The sequence below is a fragment of the Dendrobates tinctorius genome, unplaced genomic scaffold, assembly GCF_039654945.1.
Source record: "Dendrobates tinctorius isolate UK_male_01 unplaced genomic scaffold, ASM3965494v1 ptg000079l, whole genome shotgun sequence".
NCBI classification, from domain to species: Eukaryota; Metazoa; Chordata; class Amphibia; order Anura; family Dendrobatidae; genus Dendrobates; species Dendrobates tinctorius.
The window spans coordinates 27,392,822-27,415,619 of NW_027361747.1; the positions used below are offsets into that span (position 1 = coordinate 27,392,822).

The 22,798-nt window shown below is 42.7% G+C and overlaps 1 protein-coding gene across 1 annotated transcript in view; it reads left to right on the top strand.

Annotated features, from left to right (window-relative positions):
• Nucleotides 1–4,716: 4,716 nt before the first annotated feature.
• The window catches only part of ZDHHC2 (zDHHC palmitoyltransferase 2), a 142,088-nt gene continuing 124,006 nt past the window's right edge, over nt 4,717–22,798 (top strand). Inside the window, exon 1 of the mRNA XM_073583611.1 lies at nt 4,717–4,966. Coding sequence (XP_073439712.1) covers nt 4,837–4,966 — 130 coding nt within the window. The 5' untranslated portion in view covers nt 4,717–4,836. The remainder of the gene's footprint in view (nt 4,967–22,798) is intronic.

Sequence of the window (22,798 nt, forward strand, 5' to 3'; positions counted from 1 at the left end):
AGACCCATGACCTCTGAGGGAGACCCAGCTTTCTCACACTGGGCCATACATTATGCTGCAAAATTTGTTGGTAGTCTTCAGACTTCATAATGCCATTCACAAGGTCAAGCAGTCCAGTGCCAGAGGCAGCAAAGCAACCCCAAAACATCAGGGAACCTCCACCATGTTTGACTGTAGGGACCGTGTTTTTTTCTTTGAATGCCTCTTTTTTTCTCCTGTAAACTCTATGTTGATGCCTTTGCCCAAAAAGCTCTACTTTTGTCTCATCTGACCAGAGAACATTCTTCCAAAACGTTTTAGGCTTTTTCAGGTAAGTTTTGGCAAACTCCAGCCTGGCTTTTTATTGTCTCGGGGTAAGAAGTGGGGTCTTCCTGGGTCTCCTACCATACAGTCTCTTTTCATTCAGACGCCGACGGATAGTACGGGTTGACACTGTTGTACCCTCGGACTTCAGGGCAGCTTGAACTTGTTTGGATGTTAGTCGAGGTTCTTTGTCCAACATCCGCACAATCTTGCGTTGAAATGTCTTGTCAATTTTTCTTTTCCATCCACATCTAGGGAGGTTAGCCACAGTGCCATGGGCTTTAAACTTCTTGATGACACTGCGCACGGTAGACACAGGAACATTCAGGTCTTTGGAGATGGACTTGTAGCCTTGAGATTGCTCATGCTTCCTCACAATTTGGTTTCTCAAGTCCTCAGACAGTTCTTTGGTCTTCTTTCTTTTCTCCATGCTCAATGTGGTACACAGAAGGACACAGGACAGAGGTTGAGTCAACTTTAATCCATGTCAACTGGCTGCAAGTGTGATTTAGTTATTGCCAACACCTGTTAGGTGCCACAGGTAAGTTACAGGTGCTGTTAATTACACAAATTAGAGAAGCATCACATGATTTTTCGAACAGTGCCAATACTTTTGTCCACCCTCTTTTTTATGTTTGGTGTTGAATTATATCCAATTTGGCTTTAGGACAATTCTTTTTGTTTTTTCATTTAAGACAAATTAAATGAATCATAGAATCATAGAGTTGGAAGGGACCTCCTGGGCCATCTAGTCCAACCCCCTGCTCAAAGCAGGATTCGCTAAATCATCCCAGTCAGATGTCTGTCCAGCCTCTGTTTGAAGACTTCCATTGAAGGAGAACTCACCACTTCTCGTGGCAGCCTGTTCCACTCATTGATCACTCTAACTGTCAAAAAGTTTTTTCTAATATCTAATCTGTGTCTCCTCCCATTCAGTTTCATCCCATTGCTTCTAGTCTTTCCTTGTGCAAATGAGAATAAAGTTGAGCCTTCTACAATGTGACAGCCCTTTAGATATTTGTAGACAGCAATTAAGTCTCCTCTCAGTCTTCTCTTTTGCAAACTAAACATTCCCAAATCCTGCAACCTTTCCTCATAAGACAGGGTTTGCAGACCGGTCACCATTCTGGTCGCTCTTTTCTGAACTTGCTCCAGTTTGTTGATGTCTTTTTTAAAATGTGGTGCCCAAAACTGGACACAATATTCCAGATGAGGTCTGACCAAAGAGGAGTAGAGGGAAATAATGACTTCACGTGATCTAGACTGTATGCTTCTGTTAATACATCCTAGAATTGCATTTGCCTTTTTTGCTGCTGCATCACACTGTTGACTCATATTCAGTCTGTGATCTATTAGTATACCCAAGTCTTTTTCACATGTGCTGTCACTTAGCCCTATTCCTCCCATTCTATATATGCTTTTTTCATTTTTATTGCCCAGATGTAGTACTTTGCATTTCTCCCTGTTAAAAACCATTCTGTTAGTTACTGCCCACTTCTCCAGTTTATTTAAATCTTTTTGAATCCTCTCTCTCTCTTCTCTAGTATTAGCTATCCCTCCTAGCTTTGTGTCATCAGCAAATTTAATCAGTTTACCCTCAATTCCTTCATCCAAATCGTTGATAAAGATGTTGAACAATACAGGGCCCAGGACAGAGCCCTGTGGTACCCCACTTGAGACATTCTTCCAACTGGATGTGCAGCCATTTACGACCACTCTTTGGGTCCGATCACTAAGCCAGCTATGAATCCACCTAACAGTTGCCTTGTCCATTCCATACTTAGTCATTTTTTCAATAAGGATTGTATGAGAGACTTTGTCAAATGCTTTGCTGAAGTCAAGATATACTATATCTACAGCATTTCCTTGATCCACCCAATCAGTGATACCGTCATAGAAGGAAATTAAGTTAGTCTGACATGACTTATTAGTTACAAACCCATGCTGACTCTGATCACTTCATTCTTATCCAGGTATTGACTTACATGTTGTTTAATAATTTGTTCAAAGATCTTTCCTGGTATAGAAGTCAGACTCACCGGCCTATAGTTGCCTGGGTCCACCTTCTTCCCCTTTTTGAAGATAGGAACAACATTTGCTCTTCTCCAGTCTTCTGGCACTTCTCCTGTTCTCCAAGAATTTTCAAAGATTATGGAGAGTGGTTCAGAAATTTCTTCTGCTATCTCCTTCAGTACTCTGGGGTGTAATTCATCTGGACCTGGAGACTTGAATTCATTTAGGTTAGCTAAGTGTTTCCTCACTATCTTTCTGTTTATAGATATCCTGGATTCTTCTATTCCCTTAATAGGACAGTGAATAACAGTTGGTGTTACATTTCCTTTCTGAGAGAAAACAGATGCAAAATAGGAATTTAAAAGTTCAGCCTTCTCAACATCCTGTCTTACCATTTCATCAATTTCATCCTGTAAAAATCCTATAGCATCTTTGACTTTTCTTTTACTTTTGACATATCCCCAAAATCCTTTATTATTGCTTTTGACATTTCTTGCAAGCCTCAATTCATTTTCAGCTTTAGCTAATTTGATTTGTGCCCTGCAGATTCTGCAGACAGCATTATATTCTTCTTTAGATATGCCTCCCTCTTTCCATTTTATAAACATTTTTTTCTTCCTTTTTAGCATGTGCTTAAGTTCTGTGTTCACCCATCCTGGTTTCCTTAAATGCTTCCTATTCTTCCCTCTTTTCGGAATTGTTAACAACTGTGCTTTGAGAATTTCATTTTTCAAGATTTCCCATCCTTCCTGGACATTTTTGTCTTTAAGGATATCCAGCCATTGGATTCCTCCAATTATCTTTCTGAATCCCTTAAAATCTGCCTTTCTGAAATCTAACCTTGACGTCTGAGTCTTCACAGGTCTTCCGCCTCAAGTAATCCAAAATTCTAAAATAGCATGGTCGCTACCTCCTAGGGTTCCAGCCACTTTTACCTCCTCAACCATTTCCTCCCTGTTTATAAGGATTAGATCCAAGGTAGCAGTTCCCCTTGTTTTCTCCCCTACCTTTTGGAAGATAAAGTTGTCAGCAAGAGAGGATAAGAATTTCCTTGACCTGTTTGTTTTGTCTGAGAGAGATTCCCAACAAATGTCTGGATAGTTGAAATCTCCCATGACAACTATGTCATATTTTTTGGAGAACTTGGCCATTTGATGCATAAAGAGTTCATCCATATCTGCAGCTTGCACAGGCGGCCTGTAGTAAATGCCTACAATGGTGTCCTTTCCATTGTTCTGTCCTTGTATTCTTACCCAAACAGTTTCCACAGAACTCCCAGTCTCTGAAGCTTCAATCTCTGTGCAGATATACGCGTTTCTAACATACAATGCAACACCCCCTCCTCGTTTACCAAAGAATTTGTGTTTGCAATCATTTTCAGGAAGAAACTGAGTTTTACCTGACAAAATTGCAGGGGTGTCAATACTTTTGGCCACAACTGTATCAGTGACCGCCCCCCCGCCGGGTATCGCTGATCGTGCTCGAATGCCCTGTACATTTTTTTGATCGTTGGTCTCCCGCTGGCCAGCACGCATGGCTGCGTGTGGCAGCGGGAGACCATTGATCAGCGAGCTGGTATCCAAGGTAAACCGCGGGTAACTAAGCGTGCGCGTCACACTTAGAAACCCGCTGTGTACCTTGGATACCAGATTCCAGCGCCAGCACGCTAGTATCTAAGGTACACAGCGGGTAACTAAGCGATGCGTGCTTGTTACCCACGTGTCGCTGTCCTGATCGCTGCTGAGATCTGCCAGTTTGACAGCTCACCAGCGATCATGTAGCGACACACCAGCGATCCTGACAAGGTCATATTGTTGTCGGGATCACTGGTGCGTCGCTATGTATGACGAGGTATTACGAGGTCTAAGTACGGAATAAAACTGTCCGAGAGTACCTCAGGGTAAAACCACAGATTTAGGGTCTATGAAGGGAAGGACCCCCCTGAATCCCCCCTGTACTGGGGGTGAGTGGGAAAATTGTGCAAAAAAACGCTAATGTAAAACCGGCCTTTTGTAGAGACAAAAGTAAGCAGAGTATTCCCGGTACTATCCCCGGTGCTCCGGCACACGGCCATAGTCCGCAGGAGACAGCTCGGCGCCATGTCAGTCCCAATGATTGACGCTTCCTCCATGACACAAGGCACAGTGTCACCCGACTACAAGTAACTAATCACCGCCCGACTCCTCAGGAATCGTAATGGTCGCAGTTGGAAGTTCTAGAGAAGCCCTCACCGCCTCCAGCCGCTGCGCCAGCCCCGGAGAGGCGCCATACCGTGTGTGACACGGAGGACGGGACGTGCGGCCATGGTGAGGTGGCTCTGCCAGCAATAGCACGCGGCACACCAGCAGTAAGTGCAGAGGCTGCAGAGACTGGCGGAGAGGAGCAGGAGGGCGGAGCGGGGGCGGGGCCGGGACACACAAACACTCGTACACCGCACCGCTCCTGCATTGCCCGGACTGTGGGCACCAGGCAGCGGGCACCTCTCCTCACCTTCCCCGCCCATGACGAGGCCCCGGCTGGATGATGGCGCCGTCCGGCCCTAGCAGCGTGAAGCGGAGGTGCAGGAGGTGTCTGTACTGGATCCCGGTGCTCTTCATCTCCATCATCGTGTGCTGGTCCTACTACGCTTATGTCATCCAGCTGTGTATAGGTGAGACCCCGAGCCTGACCCTGTATACTCCTATATACTGTACACCTGCCTTGTATACTGCTACATACTACACCTGCCCTGTATACTGCTACATACTGCAATATACTGCACCTGCCCTGTATACTGCTATATACTGTACACCTGCCCTGTATACTGCTATATACTGCACACCTGCCCTGTATACTGCTATATACTGTACACCTGACCCTGTATACTGCTATATACTGTGCACCTGACCCTGTATACTGCTATATACTGTGCACCTGATCCTGTGTACTGCTATATACTGTACACCTGCCCTGTATACCGCTATATACTGCACACCTGCCCTGTATACTGCTACATACTGCAATATATTGCACCTGCCCTGTATACTGCTATATACTGTGCACCTGATCCTGTGTACTGCTATATACTGCACACCTGCCCTGTATACTGCTACATACTACACCTGCCCTGTATACTGCTACATACTGCAATATATTGCACCTGCCCTGTATACTGCTATATACTGTGCACCTGATCCTGTGTACTGCTATATACTGTACACCTGCCCTGTATACTGCTATATACTGTACACCTGATCCTGTGTACTGCTATATACTGTGCACCTGATCCTGTGTACTGCTATATACTGTACACCTGCCCTGTATACCGCTATATACTGCACACCTGCCCTGTATACTGCTATATACTGTACACCTGATCCTGTGTACTGCTATATACTGTGCACCTGATCCTGTGTACTGCTATATACTGTACACCTGCCCTGTATACTGCTATATACTGTACACCTGATCCTGTGTACTGCTATATACTGTGCACCTGATCCTGTGTACTGCTATATACTGTACACCTGCCCTGTATACCGCTATATACTGCACACCTGCCCTGTATACTGCTACATACTACACCTGCCCTGTATACTGCTACATACTGCAATATATTGCACCTGCCCTGTATACTGCTATATACTGTGCACCTGATCCTGTGTACTGCTATATACTGTACACCTGCCCTGTATACTGCTATATACTGTACACCTGATCCTGTGTACTGCTATATACTGTACACCTGCCCTGTATACCGCTATATACTGTACACCTGCCCTGTATACCGCTATATACTGCAATATACTGTACACCTGCCCTGTATACTGCTATATATACTGTACACCTGCCCTGTATACTGCTGCATACTGTACACCTGCCCTGTATACTGCTATATACTGTACACCTGCCCTGTATACTGCTATATACTGCACACCTGATCCTGTGTACTGCTATATACTGTACACCTGCCCTGTATACCGCTATATACTGCACACCTGATCCTGTGTACTGCTGTATATTGCACACCTGCCCTGTATACTGCTATATACTGTACACCTGCCCTGTATACTGCTATATACTGCACACCTGATCCTGTGTACTGCTATATACTGTACACCTGCCCTGTATACCGCTATATACTGCACACCTGATCCTGTGTACTGCTATATACTGTACACCTGCCCTGTATACTGCGATATACTGTACACCTGACCCTGTATACCGCTATATACTGCACACCTGACCCTGTATACTGCTGCATACTGTACACCTGCCCTGTATACTGTTATATACTGTACACCTGCCCTGTATACTGCTATATACTGCACACCTGATCCTGTGTACTGCTATATACTGTACACCTGCCCTGTATACCGCTATATACTGCACACCTGATCCTGTGTACTGCTGTGTATTGCACACCTGCCCTGTATACCGCTATATACTGCACACCTGACCCTGTATACCGCTATATACTGCACACCTGACCCTGTATACCACTATATACTTTACACCTGATCCTGTGTACTGCTACATACTGCACACCCGACCCTGTATACTGCTATATACTGCACACCTGCCCTGTATACCGCTATATACTGCAATATACTGTACACCTGATCCTGTGTTCTGATATATCCTGTACACCTACCCTGTATACCTCTATATACTGTTGTATACTGTACACCTGACCCTGTATACTGCTATATACTGTACACCTGACCCTGTAAACTGCTATATATTGCACACCTGCTCTGTATACTGCTATATACTGTACACCTGACCATGTATACTGCTATATACTGTACACCTGACCCAGTGTACCACTATATACTGCACACTTGACCATGTATACTGCTATATACTGTACACCTGACCCTATGTACTGCAATATACTGTACACCTGATCCTGTGTTCTGATATATCCTGTACACCTACCTTGTATACCTCTATATACTGTTATATACTGTACACCTGCCCTGTATACTGCTAAATACTGTACACCTGACCCTGTATACTGCTACTGTATATACTGCACACCTGACCCTGTATACTGCTATATTTTGCACACCTGCTCTGTATACTGCTATATACTGTACACCTGACTCTGTATACTTTTATATACTGTACACCTGACCCTGTATACCACAATAACAAAAAAGCTTGAGCACTCAAATGAAAATTTTATTATCCAATGTAGACCAATGAGGCAAATACCACCACCATACAAAAAAGTAAAAACAAAAGATGACCCAATTGAAAGATAGATTATCTTCCTCAACGTTTCGGCACGAACATGCCTTTTTCAAGCTGAATCTGCTGTAGAAGGGGGTCGACAACTATGAGAGACAATTACCTTTCACAACTGGTTCAGGACCCAACAAGAGGGGGGGCACTGCTAGACCTAATATTAACCAACAGGCCAGACCGCATATCAAATGTAAGGGTTGAGGGTCACTTGGGTAATAGTGATCACAAAATAATAAGTTTTCATGTATCCTTTAATAAGATGTGTAGTAGAGGGGTTACAAGGACACTAAACTTCAGGATGGCAAATTTCCAACGGATGAGAGATGATCTTGGTGCAATTAACTGGGACGATATCCTGAGACATAAAAATACACAAAGAAAATGGGAGACGTTTATTACCATCCTGAATAGGACCTGTGCACAATATATACCGTATGGGAATAAACATGCTAGAAATAGGAGGAAACCACTATGGCTAAATAAGCTGTAAGGGGCACAATAAGGGTATGTGCACACGCTGCGGATTGGGGTGCGGATTTGGCTGCGCGGATTTTGGAAAATCCGCAGGTAAATCTGCAGGTCAAAAGACCTGCGGTTTTACCTGCGGATTGCTCTGCGGTTTTGCCCTGCGGTTTTTCATCTCCACATTAGAGGAGATGGCAAACCGCAGCGGAATCCACAGAAAGAATTGACATGTACACAATATATACTGTACACCTGCCCTGTATACTGCTATATACTGTACACCTGCCCTGTATACTGCTATATACTGTACACCTGCCCTGTATACTGCTATATACTGTACACCTGCCCTGTATACTGCTATATACTGTACACCTGCCCTGTATACTGCTATATACTGTGCACCTGACCCTGTATACCGCTATGTACTGCACACCTGACCCTGTATACTGCTATGTACTGTACACCTGACCCTGTATACCGCTATATACTGTATACCTGACCCTGTATACCGCTATGTACTGCACACCTGACCCTGTATACCGCTATATACTGTACACCTGACCCTGTATACTGCTATATACTGTGCACCTGACCCTGTATACCGCTATGTACTGCACACCTGACCCTGTATACTGCTATGTACTGTACACCTGACCCTGTATACCGCTATATACTGTATACCTGACCCTGTATACCGCTATGTACTGCACTCCTGACCCTGTATACCGCTATATACTGTACACCTGACCCTGTATACTGCTATATACTGTACACCTGACCTTGTATACCGCTATATACTGTACACCTGACCCTGTATACTGCTATGTACTGTACACCTGACCCTGTATACTGCTATATACTGTACACCTGACCTTGTATACCGCTATATACTGTACACCTGACCCTGTATACCGCTATATACTGCACACCTGACCCTGTATACTGCTATATACTGTACACCTGACCTTGTATACAGCTATATACTGTACACCTGACCCTGTATACTGCTATGTACTGTACACCTGACCCTGTATACTGCTATATACTGTACACCTGACCTTGTATACCGCTATATACTGTACACCTGACCCTGTATACCGCTATGTACTGTACACCTGACCCTGTATACTGCTATGTACTGTACACCTGACCTTGTATACCGCTATATACTGTACACCTGACCCTGTATACTGCTATGTACTGTACACCTGACCCTGTATACTGCTATATACTGTACACCTGACCTTGTATACCACTATATACTGTACACCTGACCCTGTATACCGCTATATACTGTACACCTGACCCTGTATACTGCTATATACTGTACACCTGACCCTGTATACTGCTATGTACTGTACACCTGACCCTGTATACTGCTATATACTGTACACCTGACCTTGTATACCGCTATATACTGTACACTGACCCTGTATACCGCTATATACTGTACACCTGACCCTGTATACTGCTATATACTGTACACCTGACCCTGTATACTGCTATGTACTGTACACCTGACCCTGTATACTGCTATATACTGTACACCTGACCTTGTATACCGCTATATACTGTACACTGACCCTGTATACCGCTATATACTGTACACCTGACCCTGTATACTGCTATATACTGTACACCTGACCCTGTATACTGCTATATACTGTACACCTGACCCTGTATACTGCTATGTACTGTACACCTGACCCTGTATACTGCTATATACTGTACACCTGACCTTGTATACCGCTATATACTGTACACTGACCCTGTATACCGCTATATACTGTACACCTGACCTTGTATACCGCTATATACTGTACACCTGACCCTGTATACCGCTATATACTGTACACCTGACCCTGTATACTGCTATATACTGTACACCTGACCCTGTATACTGCTATGTACTGTACACCTGACCCTGTATACTGCTATATACTGTACACCTGACCTTGTATACCGCTATATACTGTACACTGACCCTGTATACCGCTATATACTGTACACCTGACCCTGTATACTGCTATATACTGTACACCTGACCCTGTATACTGCTATGTACTGTACACCTGACCCTGTATACTGCTATGTACTGTACACCTGACCCTGTATACCGCTATATACTGTACACCTGACCTTGTATACTGCTATATACTGTACACCTGACCTTGTATACAGCTATATACTGTACACTGACCCTGTATACCGCTATATACTGTACACCTGACCTTGTATACTGCTATATACTGTACACCTGACCTTGTATACAGCTATATACTGTACACCTGACCCTGTATACTGCTATGTACTGTTCACATCTTATACTATGTCCTTCCATGCACTGTGTGTACCTGTTCCTATTTTCTGCTGTAACAGTGCACGCCTCTCCCTATTCATTAGGATATACTGATTATACACGTAATACACACCACTCAGCATCCTCTGAATGTGGTCACTGGTTTTGACTTTTGCCCAGTGTAATTACCATATATTGCTGTATTATTGTAGCCCAGAGAAGTCGGCAGAGCTTGTGCTGTGTTGCTTGAGGATCAGTTTCTTTTACTTCATATTATGTGACATATTATGAGATTTGGCCTTTGTACAATCAATTTTATGGGCTTCAAAAATTGCCCCACACAACAATCTCTCACGGGTCTCATTAGGGTCCGAGTCACACATGACTCACATTGTGGTGTATGATGGCAAATTGCGAGTCATTGGTGAGCAGCGAACAACAATCCGGAAGGCTTCACGCTTCGATAATTGTCACATGAGGTCCCACGGAGCGACGCAGTCATGTGCCGTGTAGCAGGGCCGCATTGTAAGCCACCACTAACGTCCCACTCCTCATTGCACTTTCATCAGTTTCTTGGAGTGAATATTTCTCAGTTAGTAACTTTGGGATTTGCAGCAAATTCATCAAACGATTTCTGTCTTCTTGGAAGTTGTCTCTTGTGGTTTAGTTAGTTTTCTGATTTATACGTTAATGTGGCTTTTCCCGATGTTTTAGACAAACTCATGAAAAACGCAGCTTTTTTAAAAGTCACTAAATTGGGGCAACTCTGCTCCAGCCTCAACACCTTCACCAACCAAAGTGATTTTATTTATGCCCATTATTTTGGCACTTTTTTTTCTGCCGTTTTGAGTCTTTCCCCTAAAGAGTTGCAAAATGAGATAGAAACAGAAGAAAAAGACAATTTGTTGCATTGTGCAAATTTCATGAATTGCGTGCACCACTTTTATGAATTTGGCCCCAAAAACATCAGCAAAAACCACAAACTAAAAAAAATGACTTAAAAAATGAAAATGATGAATCGGGCCCTTTATTTTTTTGGATTATGGGGTGGTGAGTTTTTATATTTTGGTGCTATCTTTTGACTTAGAAATTGTCAGCATTGGAAGAAGGAACAAATAGGAGGCAAATAATTCTGGTAACTTTCTCAGCTGTCCAGTGAGCCCTCAACGTTACCTGTCATTGCTGCTCTCCTCCACAAGTGACTTGGATTGCCATAGGTTGCAGAAGAAGCGTTCGGGGTATCCTGGGAGAGTGTTGGCTTGGATGACTGCTAAAATCAAAACATAAGACTTTGGAAAGCAACAAGATAAAAAAAAATATTACAGACTTGGTGTAAGCAGGTCACTTTTTGTATTCTGGTTTGTGGGTTTACTCCAAGAACCTCAATTGTGAGCCCCAGCCTTACCTCTGAGACGGGAACGCTGCAGCTTTGGGGAATAAACAGCATTTGTCTCGTACTTATTCATTCCTATTCTGAATAATAATCACTTTATTTCTGTGCTGCATCACCCGGTATTTGAGTCAGTTCTGCAGGAATGATGTTCCCCCGCACACTGGAATATTTGGGGCTCTGAGTACATCGCTAGTGCTGATACAACTTATTTTAGTGCTGATGTGGTGAAGTTTATGTTTACGGAATGATAAAAATATCAATATTTTGGCTTTGATTTATCAATGTGTTTCCAAAAAATGGCCGTGCATTCTATTGCATGCACACTATCACTCAGTATATGAAGGCGATACAAAGGAAGCATGAGTTCTATTTGGAATCCTGGAGAAATCATTAGGCCATGTGCACACGATGCAGATTTCCAGCGGATCCGCAGCGGATTTTACCGCGCAGAAACGCTGCATATCCGCATTGTGATGTACAGTAGCATGTTAATCAATAGAAAAAAAACCGCTGTGCAGACGCTGCGGATTTTTCCACGCGGTTTTCTTGTGGTTCAAAATATGCAGCATGTCACTTCTTTTGTGCGGTTTTCCACCTGCTCCATTCTCCAAATCCGCAGGGGGAAATCCGCAGGGGAAAACCACACAAAAACCGCAAGAAAAAAGGAAGAAATCCGCAGGAAAAATGCAGGTCATTTGACCTGCGGATTTCTTCAATTCTGCGCGGAAAAATCTGCAGGGCAAAAAAGTATGTGTGCACTTAGCCTTACTCAGGGCACCCATTAATTATAATTCTTCACAGTAGAGGAGAGGTAAAGGTTTACAGGTACACAGCTATGGCACAGTTCTGAGCTGAAGTTGGTTATAGGCGTTTTATTCAAGCTTCATTTCATCGCACAGAATCATTTCTCTTCATGCGATGCTTCATCAACATATACAGTTGTGGCCAAAAGTATTGACACCCCTGCAATTCTGTCAGCTGATACTCAGTTTCTTCCTGAAAATGATTGCAAACACAAATTCTTTGGTATTATTATCTTCATTTAATTTGTCTTAAATGAAAAAACACAAAAAGAATTGTCCTAAAGCCAAGTTGGATATAATTCCACACCAAACATAAAAAAGAGGGTGGACAAAAGTATTGGCACTGTTCGAAAAATCATGTGATGCTTCTCTAATTTGTGTAATTAACAGCACCTGTAACTTACCTGTGGCCCCTAACAGGTGTTGGCAATAACTAAATCACACTTGCAGCCAGTTGACATGGATTAAAGTTGACTCAACCTCTGTCCTGTGTCCTTGTGTCTGTGTACCACATTGAGCATGGAGAAAAGAAAGAAGACCAAAGAACTGTCTGAGGACTTGAGAAACCAAATTGTGAGGAAGCATGAGCAATCTCAAGGCTACAAGTCCATCTCCAAAGACCTGAATGTTCCTGTGTCTACCGTGCGCAGTGTCATCAAGAAGTTTAAAGCCCATGGCACTGTGGCTAACCTCCCTAGATGTGGACGGAAAAGAAAAATTGACAAGAGATTTCAACGCAAGATTGTGCGGATGGTGGATAAAGAACCTCGACTAACATCCAAACAAGTTCAAGCTGCCCTGCAGTCCGAGGGTACAACAGTGTCAACCCGTACTAACCGTCGGCGTCTGAATGAAAAGGGACTGTATGGTAGGACACCCAGGAAGACCCCACTTCTTACCCCGAGACATAAAAAAGCCAGGCTGGAGTTTGCCAAAACTTACCTGAAAAAGCCTAAAAGGTTTTGGAAGAATGTCCTCTGGTCAGATGAGACAAAAGTAGAGCTTTTTGGGCAAAGGCATCAACATAGAGTTTACAGGAGAAAAAAAGAGGCATTCAAAGAAAAAAACACGGTCCCTACAGTCAAACATGGCTGGGGGTTCCCTGATGTTTTGGGGTTGCTTTACTGCCTCTGGCACTGGACTGCTTGAACGTGTGCATGGCATTATGAAGTCTGAAGACTACCAACAAATTTTGCAGCATAATGTAGGGCCCAGTGTGAGAAAGCTGGGTCTCCCTCAGAGGTCATGGGTCTTCCAGCAGGACAATGACCCAAAACACACTTCAAAAAGCACTAGAAAATGGTTTGAGAGAAAGCAATGGAGACTTCTAAGGTGGCCAGCAGTGAGTCCAGACCTGAATCCCATAGAACACCTGTGGAGAGATCTAAAAATGGCAGTTTGGAGAAGACACCCTTCTAATATCAGGGACCTGGAGCAGTTTGCCAAAGAAGAATGGTCTAAAATTCCATCAGAGCATTGTAAGAAACTCATTGATGGTTACCGGAAACGGTTGGTCGCAGTTATTTTGGCTAAAGGTTGTGCAACCGAGTATTAGGCTGAGGGTGCCAATACTTTTGTCTGGCCCATTTTTGGAGTTTTGTGTGAAATGATCAATGTTTTGCTTTTAGTTTCATTCTCTTTTGTGTTTTTTTCATTTAAGACAAATTAATTGAAGATAATAATACCAAAGAATTTGTGTTTGCAATCATTTTCAGGAAGAAACAGTATTATCTGACAAAATTGCAGGGGTGTCAATACTTTTGCACACAACTGTATGATAGTCTGTTTACAGATAGCTTCTCTTCACAGGAGGATGAGTCCTGTGCTGTAGCTCTCTCACTTCTATCTTGAGCTAATAAAGATGCTCCTGACTACTTCTATGATTACTGCAATTGCTTCCCAGGAAGAACTGATCTATACAGCTTGTCTGATTTCAGTCTGACAGGAGAGTCTCTAACACACACCTTTCTCTTGGATGTCCATGACACAATAACAACTTTCCCAGTATCCCTTGGGGCTGAGCTAACCACAGATGATTCTAAATCAACAGTGCAGCTTCTATCTGTCACAATTACTTTATATATCATCCGTACGACAACTGTGGGCATGATGTGTAGTATCCATAGATGTGTAATATCCATAGATGTGTAGTATCCATAAAAAAATCACAGTTTGAGAGTCTTCAGTGGTTGATACCTTGTAATGGCTAACTGAGACATGGTAACAAATTGCAAGCTTTCGAGACTACTCAGGTCTCTACATCAAGCATAGACTAGCACAAAATCTGGAGAGTCACATATTCATGCACAAGAGGACCCAGGAATAATGAAATAGATAAGACAAGTGACGTGAAGCAGAACTATCAATGTGGGATGGGGAGAGAACAGTTGTGGCAGTAAAAATTGGAACAGTTCATAGATAAGGAGTGTAAAAGTTTGATTGTCCTGTGAATTGAGGTTTGGTCCATCGTGGTGATGCCCCCACGAGGATTGAGGAGCAAATTCCTCAATTGATGTAAAAAGACATAAATCCATGCTACACATAATAATAATAATAATCTTTATTTATATAGCGCCAACATATTCCGCATCGCTTTACAGTTTAACAGTTCCAAACATAAGTCATAAGTGACAACATTAACAATACAATAATGAAATCAAAATAAGCCGACCCTGCTCGTGAGAGCTTACAATCTGCAATGAGGTGGGGGAGATACAAAGTACAGGTGTGTATTTACAATGGTGTACTATTTACAATGAAGGGCCAGCCATCTTGAGGGAGTGAGGGATAGATGGAGATAGTGAATGGGCTACACACGTACACTTACACATAGAATGACTGTGATTAGTGAACGTGATAGGCCGCTCTGAACAATTGCTTCCTGTGTCAAAGGTCATCATAAGTTTGTACTCCCAGACGCTTCTGTCTCTCTAGGATGTGAAGTTGCAATATGAGCAATTTAATGTCCTTGATGCTGTGATCAGGGCTACAAATATGTTTGACCACAGGCAGATTCTTTTTTCTTTATTGAGTGGTGATGAGAATTCATCCTTGTTTTAAGCTTTTGTCCTGTCTCCCCCACATGTGGACCCCCAGTTGGACATTTGGTACATATAATTAACTATACCGCATTAGATGTGATGCAGCTGAAAGTACCTGGGATCTTGTGGTCCTGATGTGAGTTGGGGATCTTTGGTCATTATGAATGGACAGCATTTACATTTTTTCTTGTTGCAGGGAAACATTCCTGTTACTGTTGGAGAGGACAGGGAGCTTCTGACAATGATGCTTCTTAGATTTGGGGGCTTCCTAAAACACAGAAGTGGGGGGTCTGGAAATAAAGATTTTAATCGGGCATGTTTTTGTAATACAGGTTGCAATATTCGTGCAGCACCCCTTAACACTTCCAGATTTGGATTGCAGGTGATAACTCGAGGTATCTGGTCACTTTCTTATTTAGTTTTGTAATGTAGGAGATGATTCCTTGAAATTCCAGTGTCTCTTTCAATTTGGTTTTCAACTGTTTGAGTCGGTCCGAGGAAAAAAATCACAGCATGCATGATGTGCCCCCCAGAGTCGGAGATGCATTCACCCATTCAACTCTATGGGTCAATAGAAAATATCTGACCACGGTCCAGTTTTCTTGGACTGACATTATAGAGGAGGGTGGAGAAAGGTTTTTTTTCTATCTCTGAGGAAAACGGATCCATCTCTGAACACACTCTGGTCAGACCGACTACGCACTCTAATCGGACTGATTTTCTCAGATGTGGAGTACACGGTGGTGTGACCATAGCCTAATAAATCAATAACACACATGGAAATAAGAAACTTTGTAATTTATCTTATCAGAGAAACCCTCTATCTCCGTCTGGACTGAACATTAATTAATTCTCAATTCACAGGCAAAATGTGTCTTCAGTGAATACAGACTTTGCTATTACTGAGATAGGAGATGGCATTGCGTGCTCATCAAGTTCTATGGAGATTTGTAAGGCCATGTTCACATGTTGCGGAAAAATTCCGCTAAAGATTTGGTTATGAACTGCATGTGTTAAGTGAAGAATTAATTGCAGATTTCACCCTACTCCATTTACAAAGTAGTTTAACCCCTTTACCCCCAAGGGTGGTTTGCACGTTCATGCCCAGGCCAATTTTTACAATTCTGACCACTGTCCTTTTATAAGGTAACAACTCTGGAACGCTTCAATGGATCCCGGTGATTCTAACTTTGTTTTCTCATGACATAATGTACTTCTTGATAGTGGTAACATTTCTTTGATATGACTTGCTTTTATTTGTGAAAAAAACGGAAATTTGGCGAAAATTTTTAACATTTTCCAGCTTTGAATTTTCATGCCCTTAAATCACAGAGATATGTCACATAAAATACTTAATAAGTAACATTTCCCACATGTTTACTTTACATCAGCACAATGCTGGAACCAAAATTTTTTTTGTTAGGAAGTTATAAGGGTTAAAAGTTAAACAGCGATTTCTCATTTTTACAACACCACTTTTTTTTAAGTTAAGTTTAAGTTAGCCACCTAGTCAAAAGTAGGTGGGAGCCCTTTTCCATGCAGGGTTGGATCCCAGGACACAGAACAATAGACACATGTTTGGCCCAGGCAGTTGGGTGTTGACGGGCCAGGGGCTAAGATCTTATGCTGAGGCGAGATCCTAGTGCCCGTATGTGGAGATTTAAAAGCTGCCACGTGGAATGGTGTTATGTCCCTCATCTGTTGGATCCATTGAACTCATCCCAGGATTATTTTGTCTTTTTCCTGGCGTCGGATTTCCAGGTGGTACCCCCGGAACTGTTTCCCTCTTGGTGTGGACTCATTGTGGACTCTAAGAGACGCTATTGATATTTTATGTTCTATGCTCCCTGTCTCAATAAATCCCAATGGATTGTTCTTCGGCCTGGTGTCCCTTCATGCTCTGTTACACACACCGTCACACAGTGTATTCGATGTAGCAGAACTAAGTCATAACAATGGGGGTAGCGGAACTCGACAGTAAAGAGGCAGAGTTGATTCAGTGACGAGAAATCAGTGTAGAGCCGAATGACTCAAGAAGTTCAGCATCAAAACTTGATTAACGGCATAGCAGAGCTAACTCTGCGATATGCTGGAGCTGAATTAGTCTCAGAATTCATGGCAGAGCTGGTACAAAGATAAAGCAAAGCAATGTAGCAGACCTAGGTTTGACGAAAGAGATGGCCAGTGGTGTAGCAGAGTTACACAGCGATCTCAGGGTTTCCATCAAGGTTTCCAATATTCGTAAAGAAGCACTACCATCAAAGTTTTTATCCTCTTAAAGGGAGTCTGTCACCAGAAAAAAAACACTATTAACCTACAAATACAGTATGGGCTTAATCTACAGGTTAATAGCGTTACTAATGTGCCCTGCGCCTGCACTTACCCGAACGACGTGGGAAGAAAATGAACTTTATTCTCCCCAACAGAATACGGTTTCAATCAAGGGGACAAGAGAAAGAACAGCAATCCTAGATAATAGGTAGACAAGTAGGGTCCCAAACCTTATAATGTAAAGATGAACTTAGTACTCAAGTGGTAGATACAAAAAAGAAGGCTTTAATGCAGGTATGACAGTACAGGTGTTTAACATCCTTGAAAGCACAGTGCGGTGCTAGCGTGCCTCTGAACAAGCCGTGGATTCCGCATTCGTGTCGCTAGCACCGCACTGTGCTTTCCAGGATCACCATCTCTACGGCTTCCACTATTTGGACACTGTGTCCACTACGCCAGTTATTACTACAGCGTGTATTCTGATGAAGGTCCATGTGGACCAAAACGTCTGTGTTAAATACCTGTACTGTCATACCTGCATTAAAGCCTTCTTTTTCGTATCTACCACTTGAGTGCCAAGTTCATCTTTACTCAGTCAAGGCGACGGCTGCGGCACTGGTTCAGTTACTGCTCTGAGAATACAGAGAGGCGGCTGTAACTGCGTCCCCGACCCTGACTGACAGCTGGCCTCAATGCAGAGGAACTGTCAGTCAATGTCGAGGGGGCAGTTACAGCAGCCGCTCTGTATACTCAGAGTAGTGACTGAATCAGCGGCGCTCCCGCCCCCATGACTGAAACCAAATGCTGGTTGGGATAATAGAGTTCTGCAGCGTTCAGCTACGTGCAGGCCCCAGGCAGGTTAGTAACGCTATTAACCTGCAGATTAACCCCATATCTGCAGGCCAATAGCGTTTTTACTGTTGACAGTTTCCCTTTAGTATACTGCAATCATAATTTTATATAGCACTGTGTACTTACAATTGCTAATTTTGCCTTTCTACCCAGCTAATTCTTCTCTTTTCCATTGTGTCTATTTCATCACTTGATTAAAAACTGACTAGCTGAATCCTTCTAAGCTCTATGTAGAAGCAGGAGGTCAATTTTCCCTGTATGAGTCAGTAATAAGTCACTGCAAAAGTCCCTGGCAGGGCTTGGAGCAGAATAGCTGGGTCATGAATTAAAGAGGGGGATGACTCATGCAAGGAGAAGAGACTACCTGTTTCTACATGGAGCTTAGAAGGATTCACCTATTCTGTTTTTAAGCATGTGATGTTATAAATGGAAGAGAAAAATTAGCTGGGTAGAAAGGCACAATGAGCAATTGTAAGTACACAGTGCTGTATAATATGATGATTGCAATATATTAAGAGGATAACATTTTTTATGGGAGTTATTTAAAGGTAAGAATAGCACGATAGTCTGCAAAGCTACAGTATTATTGGTGTTAAAATATCAGACCTTGTCAGTAACTGGGTACATGGAACGATGGGTTGGCAACATCATTATGGCTTCCATTGTAAACTCATGCCATGATGGTAAAGATAAAAAGCAAATTCTGAGCACTACACATGAGACTGAACTAAATACAAAATTAATTAATGAAACCTTTAAGAACCTCCACCTCATCGTGCTTTAGACGATGTACCCTTCACTATGAATATTACATTGTGTAGTCATCCATTATTACAAGGCTTCAGGTCTTTCTGTCAATGGCTTCCATTAAAATGAAGAATTCTGCATTTAGGGAAGTATACTTCTAAAACCCTTATTCCTCTGACCAGAAGCTCTAGGAAGATATTTTTGTAATATTCTAGACTGAATATCACCAACCTTTGTTTGTGGAGTATGATGGAGTATGATGCCGACACATTCAGTACACAACATGTTAAATTATATGAAATGCATCAGGAAACTTGAATGTAAATTAGAGCTTACAAGTTATTTCTGTGTGAGCAAGCACTTTGTGCTTCTTTACATTTTTATTATTTTAGCACAATACTGTTGAGCCTGTGGTCCTAGGGTGCTTTCACATTGCGTTCCTGCACCTGCTTGGTGGCCACATCAGTGCTTATGTCTGAACCCCTCCCGCAAAACCCCGACAAGACCATAGACGAAAATGGTGCTGGCAGAACAAATGTGCATTATTTTTGAGCATGTATACCTACTGGAGCCAAAAACTTAGGCATGTAGTGACTTTATGGAACTTTCTCCCATCTCCGTACTGCATATCTGGAGCTCAGCCACAGTGATCTTGGAGTTCTTCTTTACCTCTCTCACCAAGGCTCTTCTCCCACAATTGCTGAGTTTGGCTGGATGGCCAGGTCTAGGAAGATTTCTGGTGATCCCAAACTTCTTCCATTTAAGGATTATAGAGGCCACTGCGCCATTAGGAACCTTGAGTACTGCAGAAATTCTTTTGTAACCTTGGCCAGATCTGTGCCTGCCACAATTCTCTCTCTGAGCTCCTTGGCCTGTTCCTTTGACCTCATGATTCTCATTTGGTCTGACATGCACTGTCAGCTGTCAGGTCTTATATATACAGGTGTGTGCCTTTACAAATCATGTCCTATCAGTTTAATTAAACACAGCTCGACTCCAATGAAGGAGTAGAACCATCTCAAGGAGGATCACAAGGAAATGGACAGCATGTGACTTAAATATGAGAGTCTGAGCAAAGGGTCTGAATACTTATGACCATGTGTTATTTCAGTTTTTCTTTTTTAATAAATTTGCAAAAATTTCTACATTTCTGGGGGGTTTTTCAGTCAAGATGGGGTGCAGAGTGTGCATTAGGCTAGTTTCACACTTGCTTTTTTTTGCAGCGCGTTTTTCCCGCAAAAAAACGCATTGAAAAAACGCATACAAAAGCATACAACTGCTGCGTTTTTTTCAAGCATTTTTATGAGCATGCATGAAAAAAACGCAGCGTTTTTATGCGTTTGTATGCGTTTTTAGTGCGTTTTTACCGCGTTTGCGTTTTTTTCCAACATTAGGTGGCCCCTCACACTAACCCAAACCATGACTTTACTAACCCTAACCCTGACCCTAACCCTAACCCTGACCCTAACCCTTAACCAAATCATACTTAACCCTAACCCAAACCCTAAACCCTAACTAACCCTAACCCTGACCCTAACCCTTAACCAAACCATACTTAACCCTAATCCTGACCCTAACCCTGACCCTAACCCTTAACAAAACCATACTTAACCCTAACCCTGACCCTAACCCTGACCCTAACCCTAACCCTGACCCTAACCCTTAACCAAACCATACTTAACCCTAATCCTGACCCTAACCCTGACCCTAACCCTTAACCAAACCATACTTAACCCTAACCCTGACCCAAACCCCAACCCTAACCCTGACCCTAACCCTAACCCTAAACCCCCTTAACTAACCCTAACTCTAACCCAAACCCCTAAATTCCATGGTTAAAAAAAAAATACGCATATGCAAAAAAACGCATACATGAGCATGCCAGTGCGCACATATGCGCATCCATAGGCTATAATGGCCATTTTTATCGCAAAACGTGCGCATATGTGCGCATGCGCTTTTTTGCAGGGCCAAAAAATGCAACATGCTGCGTCTGGAAAATACAAACGCACACCCCAAAAAAACGCAGCGCATGAAAATCGCATACATGCGCTTACAAGCGCGCAGGTATGCGCACCCATGTTAAATATAGGGGAAAAAACGCATGCGCACATATGCGTTTTTTTCCAGCGCTAAAAAACGCAAATGTGAAACCAGCCTTAGGGAGATAAAAATTAACTTTTTTGAATTTACCAAATGGCTGCAATCAGGGCTGTGAAGTCGGAGTCGTGGAGTCGGAGTCGGAGCTCATTTTGATGGAGTCAGTATAAAATGGTCTGACTCTGACTCCTAAAATATATAATAAATTGGATACAGTAGTTTAATGCAGAATGTGCTGAATATTTTTTCATAGCAATTTGGGAAAGTTATGAAATGTCCTATAAATGGCTGTTCTATTCCTGATCTAAGGCTACATTCACACACAGCGTTTTTGCTGCGTTTTTTGAGGATACGTTTTTCAGCTGCAAAAGCAGATCAGCTTTTTAAAAAACCGCATCACCTGAAAGGTTTTGGAGCTCATAGATAATGTTTTCAATAGCAAAAGCAGATTAGAAATCTGCTCTATCTATCCATTTATCCATATCTGTCTATCCATATCTTATCTGTACCAAAAAGAATGAAAGCCGGATAGCACACAGACTAACACTCCTTTTTTTTTTACCAGTCAGGTACACCTCATAGCTGCCCAAAAGGACGCCCAGGACAGGCATTGCTCGTCTTCAGTAACACATCAACATCAATTGATAGTTGGAATAAATAGACTGCATTCACCACATCTTAAGGTGCAGGCTTTATTTTCAAGTGTAGGTGTGTGCAGTATAAGGTTTTGCAGCAGCTGAGGTGTGCAGTATGAGATTCTGCTGAACAGTATGAGGTTCTGGCCCCCCTAGTAAGGTTCTGCAGCAGCTGAGGTGTGCAGTATGAGATTCTGCGGAACAGTATGAGGTTCTGCCCCCCCCTAGTTTTGATCCTGGCTAAAACCGTTTCTTATAGATATGGCGAACCCTCAGGTAACCCTAAATGAAGGTCAATGGACACAGGTGGCTGAATTGAAGGAATTTCTTAATCACCTATTTACCGTGACTAAAAAATTACAAGCTGAGGATTTAACTCCTGGAATTTTCATAAGGGAGTGAAAGAACTTGCTATTTTGCCTGTCCCAAAGAGGAGATTTAATCGCAGATGGCATTTCTGCTTCAATGAAACGGAGAGAGACACAGTTATTGGAAAATAAAATTTTTCTGGTAGCTGTTTGTGTGGACCCATGTCATCGTATATTGCTTGATGATCAAAAGCTTACTAAAGCAAAAGAAGCTCTGACTGAGGTAGCAGTTAGGAAGAGTGGCCTACAGGAGAACTGCCAAGCGTAAGAGGACTT